Source organism: Zingiber officinale, chromosome 1A (genome assembly GCF_018446385.1).
Source record: "Zingiber officinale cultivar Zhangliang chromosome 1A, Zo_v1.1, whole genome shotgun sequence".
Taxonomy (NCBI): Eukaryota; Viridiplantae; Streptophyta; class Magnoliopsida; order Zingiberales; family Zingiberaceae; genus Zingiber; species Zingiber officinale.
The window spans coordinates 100,379,177-100,389,482 of NC_055987.1; the positions used below are offsets into that span (position 1 = coordinate 100,379,177).

A 10,306-nucleotide genomic window follows, 5' to 3' on the forward strand; every position below is an offset into this window, starting at 1 on the left:
TAAAATACAGAATACAAAATAAGAGAATCTAATGAATGGACAGACCCTTTTCCAACAATAGAGAAGACAATTCCATCTACTATTTTTACCCAAGATATCTTATCACATGGTGTATAGGTGTAAAATATAGATGAATTACCTGTCATATGATTGGATGCACCAGAATCAAATATCCAAGGAATTTATTTTTGTATACTAAGAGTAGTACTTGATGAGCAAAATTATTTAATGCGTTATTAAAATTACTTATATTTTGTTGATTTAATAGTTTACATATCTTCTCAAACTCATCATTGTTTAAGAAAATCCCTGAGTTGATCATTCATCATACTTGTTTTCTACCATTGTTCGGAAGACTTTGGTTTGACTCTGTCTTAATTGATTTGCATATGTAGGTTTTCTAGAGATCTCAACCTCTGTCTCGACCAAGTTTATTGTAGTGAAAACATTATCCAATGATTTGAAACCTTATATCTTACTCCATAAAATTATTAAAATATATCATTTTAACAAATTAAAAAGAAAAATCGATACTATTTGACACATAATCGTGTCAATCATATTTATGAATATTCTTTCATATGAATACTCCGCTTGACATATTAAAATAATAATGTATTGTTTATTTTATTTTTTAATTTATCTACATATAAGATAATATCAAAAATATACTATTTCAAATGGACAGAAAATTTGGTCTTATATTCCTTAAAATTTACAAAACTCAAATATCTATTTTTTTAAAAAAAAATGGACAAGATTGAGCTCCGCTAGACCTGGCGAAGGTTGGATCAATGGGCTGATTATTCAAAAGATCCGTATGAGTGGCACTAGTGTCCTCCTCATCTTGCAATTCTTCCAATGTTCCGTTCTTTTAAATATCTAACGGACCTGAGCCATCGAGCCCCAAAGTCATAATCAGTTCACGCCCCCTTTTAAAAGGCAAAGCAGCCAGACGGAGAGGGAGAGAGAGGTAGAGAGAGATGGGGTGGAAACGGGAGGACGACGAGCCTTCGGGGCGTGGCTTCGGCGATCTCGCAAACCGCCCTATCTCGAACCCTAATTTCCCTCGATCCGCGGAGGGCGGCGACCGTTTCTCGACGCGTAGGGTGGTCCGATCGAACTGCCGGACGGAGGAGGTGGAGCCTGGCAGGTTCGTGCGCAAGTGTGAGAAGACAGAGCAGCTTCTGAGGGATTGCGTTGGCAGGTATCTCATTGTCTTTGAAATATTCTGCAACTGGTTTCACGTACTTCTGTTTCATGACCGTGCCACTGCGTTAGGGTTCCTATGTTTGTTTCACGCCTATCTATGTATGTTTGTTGCGGGAGATCGAGAAATTATCTTTATGGATTCAAGTACTGTTACCTTTCGTACGATCTGATCGTTTAAAGTCGATCAGGAGGAGTTCATGGTATAGTTGTTTGGGATCCGTTCTGATAAACAGATTTAGGCGTATGTATCCCTGTCTGCTATAGCATTTGTTGCCGTCTGATTGTTCTTCGGTTTCCTGCGAGGAAAAGCTCATGGGAAAAAAAGTTTTTCAGGCACTGTTATCCGTTGTGCCCTAAACGATGGATTGAAAAAGAAGCTGCTGAGAAAATTTATTTCTTCAGCATCGTTCCAATCTAGAGTTTGTTAATGAACCAAGCCGAGTTCGATTATGCTCAAGTATGTTCATTTATCTTACCTAGCTTGAGCTTGAATCTTGCAGAGGTGGAGCTTCTATCTAGCTCATGAAGAAATATTATTATGTTTATCATTTTAGTTCATATATCAGGAAAACGTATTATTTCCTCATATCTGCTGTATTATAAATGATATAAAACTATAAAATTTATAAGATGCATTATATTTTTTATACATTTAAATAAAAAACTTAACTAGTAAGATTAAATCAAAATTCTTGCAAGTTAATAAACAAATTAAATCAAGAATTATTTGTGAGCTTTGTTATGAACATTAATGAGCTAAGCTCAATTGTGTTCAAGTTTGTTCATATAATTTACTTTTAATATCAAACGAACTTAAATAAGCATTTATCGTGCCGAGTACCGAGCTTGGTCATGAGCATCATTTACAATGCTATCTGAATAGAGCTAAGCATTGCTATTCATATGTTTTTGCCCTATTTGGGACTTTTTTTTCTTTAATAAATCTATATAATCACACACCTTTTGTTATGGTTTAAAATAATCAATTTTAGGATTTTTTTTTCTTTCCCTTTTTTCGTTGAAGGAATTATAAGTTAAGACTCAAACAGCATGGGCCAACTTGTTGCATGGTGCAAATGACAGTATGTTCGGGAACAAGTTGACCCCCATGTTATTTGAATATGCTCTAGCTGGGATCCAATTTCTTTTCCTTAGCTCATTCCTTCCGTAACTGTTTTCCTTCTTTGTGAGAAGTTATTGGCAAAAGTTATTTTATTTCTCTGAATTTGGGCATCATCAGGTTAAGAGTTTGATTTTTACATATTGACCTTATTCATTTCTTTGTATTATTGCTTCACTACAGTATTTCAGCCATCATTTCTGAAGTATATCGTATTCTTCTTGTTTAACATTCCCTTCTTATTGGTTTACTTTTGGGTACTTTTCAGGTCTCATTAAGTGATGAATTTTTTGTGATAAGAAAAATGCTTTCACCCATCATTTATTCAGTTTTTGCTTTTTGTTAATGCTAATAATTTTAAATTATTTTATTTCTATATCTATTTGTGTAGCACTTGTATGGTTATTTGAATTCATCTCTTTTTAGTTTAAGAACCAACTATTTTCAAAATTTATTTTAATCCAATTATTACTTAATTGTGGTGGAAAATCTTGAATCGTATTTGTTGAACATATAGCTGGTTGAATAAAAAGTGTATTCATACAACGTGGGGTCAACTTGTTGCATGGTGCAAATGTGCTATGTAGCAATATGGATGGATACTAGTTACTATTAAGAATTTTTTTTTGGTGAGTGTATTCATAAAAGTGTAAGTTAAAACAATCGTTATGATATTAATGGAAATAAAAAGTCCACAAAAGTAGTTCACTTGTCACATATAAGTATTATGAAAATTTAAATAAATCCAAATTTCCTACAGTTACTGAGTTTTCAGCACTTTACAGTAGAAGAAAGCTCTTCCATGCTAAATTTCTAAGTCTTCTCTATTTGTCTTTTTTTACTCTTTTTTTTTGTATTCTTTCCCTTTGTGGTCCAATTGTCTGATTGCTGTTCTTAAATTGGGATAAGATTCTTGTTTTGAATTGGGTGAAATCTTTCTGATTGATAGAGATCTCAGCCCTGGTTCCAACCAAATATTTCTGATTTTTTTTTACCAATTTCCATCAAACCTATTGATCTTCAAATCTATGTTTACTCCAATTGGTGAATGAGGGTGAATATTACCTGTTGGCATTGTTTCAGACAATGATGAGGCTGCCTGAGAGTCTGGATTTTTTTTTTTTAGTAGGGTCGCTCGAATAAAGAGACCATGCATTACTGATGCATCTCCGAGGTACCAGATTCATGGAGAAACAAAAATACTGATGCATGTCCATCTCACACCGTGCATTACTACCTGCTCTAGAATAGGCAGTATTGTATTCCAGTGATAGATCTGATGAGGTTATAGCTAGCGATTAATGTGCATTTCCATCGTTACAGTTTATCAATGTGATAGCTATGATGTTTGAATCAAATCCCTAAACTACTTTTAGCCGTCGTGTGGACTATCCAAATGTACCAATGCAGAAAAGGACCCTTGTTTATCTTTTCAGACTTTGTTGATTAGGTCTAATGATGCATGTTATAACATAGCTTTTCAGATGGGTCTAAGCCTGGCCAGCATTTTTCCAAGTTAATTGAATATGCGAGTCTACTCATTTGTCTTTATTTTCCATTTAATGTGTTATACATCTAAAGTATGTATATATTGAAATCTAAAATATTTGACAATGATTGAAACTTCTAAACCAGAACATTTTGGTCAATTAGATAGATTAAAATTTTCATGTCTAATATGGTTGAACAATAGAACCGGACAAATCTTCAAGTGCTTGTCTTTACCTGTCCAAGCCTTTGAAAGGTTTTGTAAGCCATACCATTTTTCCTTCAGGTAGATGCGTTGAAAAAAAAAAAAATCAGGTCATCATTCTGGGAATGAACATTTTACATGTAGATGTTTCTCTGTTTTCACATCATTGTAAAGGTGTTCATGGTGTGCAACCATCTAATTCATCCATTTTGAGTTAGTATACATGAGATTAGATGTTAATTACTAAGTACAGGTTCATTGTTATTTCGTTTGTCATCAGGCCTCCACAGGTAGTTGAATCAAATACTGAGTACACTGAAGTCGATGTCACTGAAGAAATGAACAAGGGGCACATTCCTTTTGACCCACCTTCTGCAGTGCCCTTCACTTTTCCCGGGCTTCAAAATGATATCAATAGTATCGAAAGGACATTGTTCGGAGGCTTCAGGCATTTCTTGGAGGCAGCAGAAGAGATGACGAATGAGTTCTTCAGATCAATGGGGGATCCTTTGCAGCGTCGAAGTGAACCAGCACCATTTGGTCACTCCAGGCCTGCTGACGAGCAACTGAAGAATGACCATCCTACACAACCGAGCAAGTCAGATTTCTCTGGCTATTCCGGGCAGATGACAGATGTCTAAACAATACAACTGCTGCATACTGAAGTGTATGAACAAATCTGCCACACTTGTGTCATGCTTTAGTTCTTGTGTTGCATGTAGAGAGTTTGTGCCACATAGAATGTGTTTGTTTTGCATAAAACCCGTGTATGTGTAGTACATTTTCGATGAATTTTTTTTTTACAGGAATACTGAATGTTATAGAATGCTTTAGTTTTTTATTTGCAACAATGTTCCATTCAATTACACTCTATTTACTGTTTTAGAACTAGAGTGGGTGTATGAGGAGCAACAATAAAAAAAATGGACTTGAATCACAATATCGCAAAAAAATTGGACTAAAACGCTTGAGATCTAGTGCGACCACGTCACCTCCGCTTCGGCCACGTCAACGCGACCGCCGCTCCTCGCCGCCAGTGCGCCGCCGCCGATCCTCCTCCCCCGCCTTCTACTTTCTCGTACCTTCCCCTTCTTCTCCGCTTTGTCTTTGCCCCCTCCTCCCTTCCCCACCGCCAGCAGATCCTGCCGCGGCGTCGCCCCTCCCTCACCCAGCACCCTTAAGACCTCGTCGTTCCCGTAGACGGCGGCGATCTCCGCCGCGGTCGCTCCCTTCGCCGTCCGCGCCTCGGTCTCGGCCCCTCGCTTAAGGAGCGCCTCCACCGCCTCCGCGTGCCCTGCCTCCGCCGCGCAATGGAGCGCCGTGTACCCCTCCTCGTCCCTCGCCTCAACCTCCGCCCCCTTCTCTATCAGCACTCGCATCGTCTCCAACTTCCCCTTGAACGCCGCCCTCATCAGCGCCGTCCACCCGTGCTGGTCCTGCCCGTCCACCGCCGCCCCTTGTTCGACCATCCGCGCCGCAGCCCACGGGTCGCCCTTCCTAGCGGCGGCCGCCAGATCGTCTCCAAGCTTTAGCGCGTCCAGCATACTCGCGTGGCCGCCCTCTGCCGCGAGATCGTACGCCGTCCGCCCGGCCGCATTTCGCACTTCCTTCGCCCCGGCCGCACTGCGGGACAGTAGCAGTTTCACCATGGCCTCGTCCCCTGCGACCGCCGCAGCGTGGAGCGGCGTTCCCCTGTCGGCGCCGCCTCGGGCGTCCGCCCTCGCACCGGAGGCAAGCAGAAGCTTCACGCACTCCCTCTGCCTCCCCTCTACGGCCACTCGCAACGCTGTCCGTCCGTCCGCCGTGGGCGCATCCACGCTCACTCCTTTAAGTATAAGGAGCCGAAGCACCTCCGCGTGGCCGGCGGCGGCAGCCAGGTGCAGCGGGCCGAGCTCTGACCCATGAGATCTCTCCGTCGACGCCCGCCTCGATAGAAGAAGCTCAGCAATAAGGGTTTCCCCGGCAGCCGCCGCCGCCTCTAGCGGCGATTGACCGGCCCGATCGGTAGCCTCCACGTTAGGGTCGAACTCGAGGAGGAGCTGAACCAAATCCGGTCTGGACCGGGCAATTGCTAAATGGAGCAAGGTCTGCCCGGTCGAATCGACCGAGTCGACCGCTCGCCACTCGGGGTCACTCTTCTCTAACACTTCCCTCACCGAATCCATCGACCCGTCCGCCACCAACCGAGTCAACACGGCCGATCCCACAAAGAAGACCCTGATGCCACTGTCCGTGAACACCTGCTTCTTCTTATTGCTGAACCACTCGCTGGGGACCGAGTCGACGGTGGAGGTTCGTTCCTTGGAGGAGGCGCTGGGGACGACGACGCTGTGGAGGAGGAACGGGTCGTCGCAGCGAGGAACCGAGTCGGGCAGCGGCGAGTTGAGCGGGAGCAGGTAGGTGAACTCAACCGTCATCGTCGCCAAAGGCGCGATGATGCCGGAACTCGGACGGACCGCGTACCGAGCCTTGTTCACCGGCTCGATACGGAACGCCACCGGCATGGTGAACATGACGTTGCGGAGGACGAGCTGGCCGGAGCACTTCTGTCCCAGTTCCACCCGGACGGGCACCTGGCTCGACGGCTCTAAGCTTATTAGCCTATCCATCAATGGTCTCTCGATCTAAAGTGCAGTCTTTTTCGCATCAAAATCAGATCTTGGCGAGCTCTTCAAACAGTCCATCGAGGAATTGGGGGAAGGAAGAGGGGATTGGGGAAATCCAAGTGGAGAAGAGGCCGAGCTTAAAAAGAGTTCTCAGCGAGAAGGTGACTTAGCCGGCGACAAGAAGAGCACGCCACCTGGTGGGTGAGAAGAACAAGAGGGACTTGTTCTATCATGCGTCCGGACTGCAAAATTCTTTTTTGAGCAGGTCATTGCATTTGATAAAAATTAAAAAAAAAAAAATCCACTAGGTATTCTTTAGGATGTCCTTTTCTCTGTTAACAAAGATATGGAAAATCATAGGTGGAGGTAGAATAACGACTATACAAATATCTTTGTCGATTCTGACATGATCTTTCTATGTGATTTCTTGTGTGATGGGTGATGGTTTTGACAGTATCAATGCTTACTCGGATCAAAGACGAGCACATTCTGTTTGGTTTGCTTATGAATGAATATCGAGCTTGTTGGAAGATAGCCAATTCATGGTAACCAAGCATTGTATATAAGTTTTTTTACTCCCTACTTATCCTGATCAAAATCTGAATCGGATGAAGATCGATTGAGATATTGTTGGTATTGATGAAGAGGTGGCTTCAATATACCTAGTGTATGTACATCGGAAAGCCGGATCCTCACGTGAAGCTCAAGGATAGTGGTGACGAGACCGGTGGTAATTAGACTCTGTGCACACTCAGACAAAGCACACGGAACGTTAGATATCAGAAATCAGGAAATAAGTTTTCGGCGTAGACCCTCCGACACTCAAGTCAGGTATTTTTTTCCCCAAAAGAACAGTGTATGAAGGGAAAAAAAGAATTGTAGAAGACGAATGTGAATGGGCGCGTACCTGCTCAAGGGAGAGGACCTCCCTTTTTATATGACAATGTATACCTTTGGAGCCTGACCGATGTCAAAGAATGTCTGGTGTCAGGACCTATCAGGTGATGGAGGACACGTGGTGTCCTCTCATTAGTTGAAAGAATGTTCCATTCTCAAGGAATGACCGACTATTGGAATATTCCCTGGCTGATGACAGTTATTCTCTGACAGGTGGTTACGATTCCCTAACATTGTTTGTCGCTTAGCACTTTCTGCACTGCCCGAGTTTAGCTACGGACAGCTTGAGATGCCCGTTCGGGTGTGCCACCTAACTCGAGTCTTGATGAGGGAGACGAGCTGTGGCGAGGGTCCCATCTTTCACGCTTGGATTGCTGAAGGGTCGACTGGAAGTTGTCTTACTGAAAGTACCAGGCTTGGCTATGCGGCTCGAGCTAAGTAAACTCAACTAGTCGAGGCAGGTCAGGCATTACTCCAGGTTGCATCTTATGTCTCAGATCTGGGACCCTGATATGTCTGTACCTAACCGAGAATTATGCGGCTGATGACGTTAGGCGATCTAACTCCTTCTTTCCCCTCCTAACTGCTGACTATCACGTCCTTTTTGTTGGTGCAACCTTAGGTCAAGGTTAACCTGGGTGACCCGACTCGAGTTAACCTGACTCAAGTTATATTTTGATGTTTGACAAGAATAGGAACTTGGGGGATTGTGGGTGCAACCTTTGGTCAAGGTTGACCTGGTTGACCCGACTTGAGTTGACCTGATTCGAGAAAAGTCCAAGCAGGGAGCTTGGCACGGGAAAAGTCCAAGTATGGAGACTTGACACGGAAAAGTCCAAGCAGGGAGCTTGGCACAGGAAAAGTCCAAGCAGGGAGCTTGGCACGGGAAAAGTCCAAATATGGAGACTTGGCACGGAAAAGTCCAAGCAGGGAGCTTGGCACGGGAAAAGTCTAAGTATGGAAGCTTGGCATGGGATGGAGTCGGAGAGGGCTCGGTAGCTCGTTCTCCGGACTAGGTCAAAGAGGGCTCGGTAGCTCGTTCTCTGGACTGGATGGAGTCGGAGAGGGCTCGGTAGCTCGTTCTCCGGACTAGGTCAGAGAGGGCTCGGTAGCTCGTTCTCTGGACTGGATGGAGTCAGAGAGGGCTCGGTAGCTCGTTCTCCGGACTAGGTCAGAGAGGGCTCGGTAGCTCGTTCTCTGGATCGGACGTGGAAGTCGGAGAGGGATCGGTAGCTCGTTCTCCGGACTAGGTCAGAGAGAGCTCGGTAGCTCGTTCTCTAGATCAGGAAAGCTTTAGGGTTTAAGGCTGGGAAATTGGGTCGGTCTGCTGACCGATCCAGTGATACTATGGGTATTTGGATCGGTCTGCTGACCGATCCAGTGATACACTGATTCTCACTGTGGGTCATCTGATCGGTCTGGTGACCGATCAGTAACCAAACAGATTGGGAGAAGAAATAGGAGGGATCGGTCTGTGGACTGATCCACCTATGGCCTGATCGGTCCACAGACCGATCAGGGCCCTAAACCAACTCTCTGTGAGAGTTGGGATCGGTCTGGGGACCGATCAGCCTAGGGCCTGATCAGTCCCCTGACCGATCATATCAGTCCTGGATCGATCAGGGTGGAGCCTGATCGGTCCAGGTCTAGCCGTTGAGTCACAACGGCTAAATTTCTGTGTCTTCTTCTTCGCAGGTTCATATAAAACAAGAGGTGGAGCTTTGTTGAGCTGCTGGCAAGTGTGGACTTCTTCTTGCTCCTGCGATCTGAGCTTTGCTGAGCTCTTCATTCCTGAAGCTTCGTGTGAGCTTCCCTCGACTGGGTTTCCAACTGAATAGTTGCTGCTGTGGTTGGCATCCGTGAAGTTGTTGCTTCATCAACAGTCGACGAGAAGGCAAGCAAACTAGTGTTTTTACATTCATATTGTTCTTGGCTTCTTGCTGTATTTCTTCTACTCTGATCTTGTTGTTGCAAGAGAGATTGTGGCGAGGTTTCTCCACCCAGAAGGAGTTTTTATTAGCCGGTTTTCCGGGGTCTCATCCACCGACGGATTGATAGGATTCGTCCACCTTACGGACACGTCGAGGAGTAGGAGTATCATCTCCGAACCTCGTTATATCGTCGCGTTTGAGGTTTGATATTCTCCTGTTTCGTTTCTATCTTTTATTTCCGCTGCGCTAACTCAAATTGTAGGAAGAAACGAGAATTTGGGATCGGCTATTCACACCCCCCCTCTCTAGCCGCGTTCGAAGGTCCTAACAAGTGGTATCAGAGCCAGGTTGCTCTTCGTCGGATTAACACCCGGGGGAGCACGAGCTAGAGAATGGATCAACTTGGAGAAGACGTCACGATTCCACCCTTCTACGATCACGACGACTTCGCGTATTGGAAGGTAAGAATGAAGTATTTTCTTATGACTAACCTAGTAAATTGGAATTGTGTACAAGTAGGTTTTATTCCTCCAGTGGATAAAGAAGGAGAACCTCTCGAGAAGAAGAAGTGGACGAAGGAACAAATCCACCAATCCATAATTAACGACGAGGTAACGAAAATCTTTGAATTTTCATTACCTAATTATATCTTGTGTAAGATAGGTGGATACAACAATGCCAAGGAGTTGTGGAACAACTTGGCTAAGTTCCATGAGGAGAGCTCCAATTCAAGTCATGAAGAGGAGTCAAGTGAGCCAAGTAGCTCACATCATGGAGGTATGGAATTAGAAGTTGAGGGCTACTCAACATCTAAGGAAGAAGAGGAGGAGAGTTCTTCTTCAAGACT

General features: G+C 44.2%; 2 protein-coding genes across 2 annotated transcripts; one reads left to right on the plus strand and one right to left on the minus strand.

Annotated features, from left to right (window-relative positions):
- Positions 1 to 936: 936 nt before the first annotated feature.
- LOC122027542 (fra a 1-associated protein-like) lies at positions 937 to 4,893 on the plus strand. Its single transcript, XM_042586532.1, has 2 exons — positions 937 to 1,207; positions 4,306 to 4,893. Exons 1-2 carry the CDS (start codon positions 984 to 986, stop codon positions 4,664 to 4,666), a joined length of 585 nt encoding a protein of 194 aa, XP_042442466.1. The 5' UTR covers positions 937 to 983; the 3' UTR covers positions 4,667 to 4,893.
- A 28-nt stretch (positions 4,894 to 4,921) lies between these two features.
- On the minus strand, positions 4,922 to 6,864 carry LOC122027533 (protein VAPYRIN-like). The gene has a single exon (XM_042586524.1). It carries the CDS (start codon positions 6,632 to 6,634, stop codon positions 5,000 to 5,002), a length of 1,635 nt encoding a protein of 544 aa, XP_042442458.1. The 5' UTR covers positions 6,635 to 6,864; the 3' UTR covers positions 4,922 to 4,999.
- Between the last annotated feature and the right edge of the window lie 3,442 nt (positions 6,865 to 10,306).

Coding starts and splice junctions, on each gene's coding strand:
- LOC122027542 (XM_042586532.1), top strand. CDS start 984: ATGGGGTGGAAACGGGAGGACGACGAGCCTTCGGGGCGTGGCTTCGGC. Junction 1,208..4,305: donor CTGAGGGATTGCGTTGGCAG/GTATCTCATTGT, acceptor GTTTGTCATCAG/GCCTCCACAGGTAGTTGAAT.
- LOC122027533 (XM_042586524.1), bottom strand. CDS start 6,634: ATGGATAGGCTAATAAGCTTAGAGCCGTCGAGCCAGGTGCCCGTCCGG.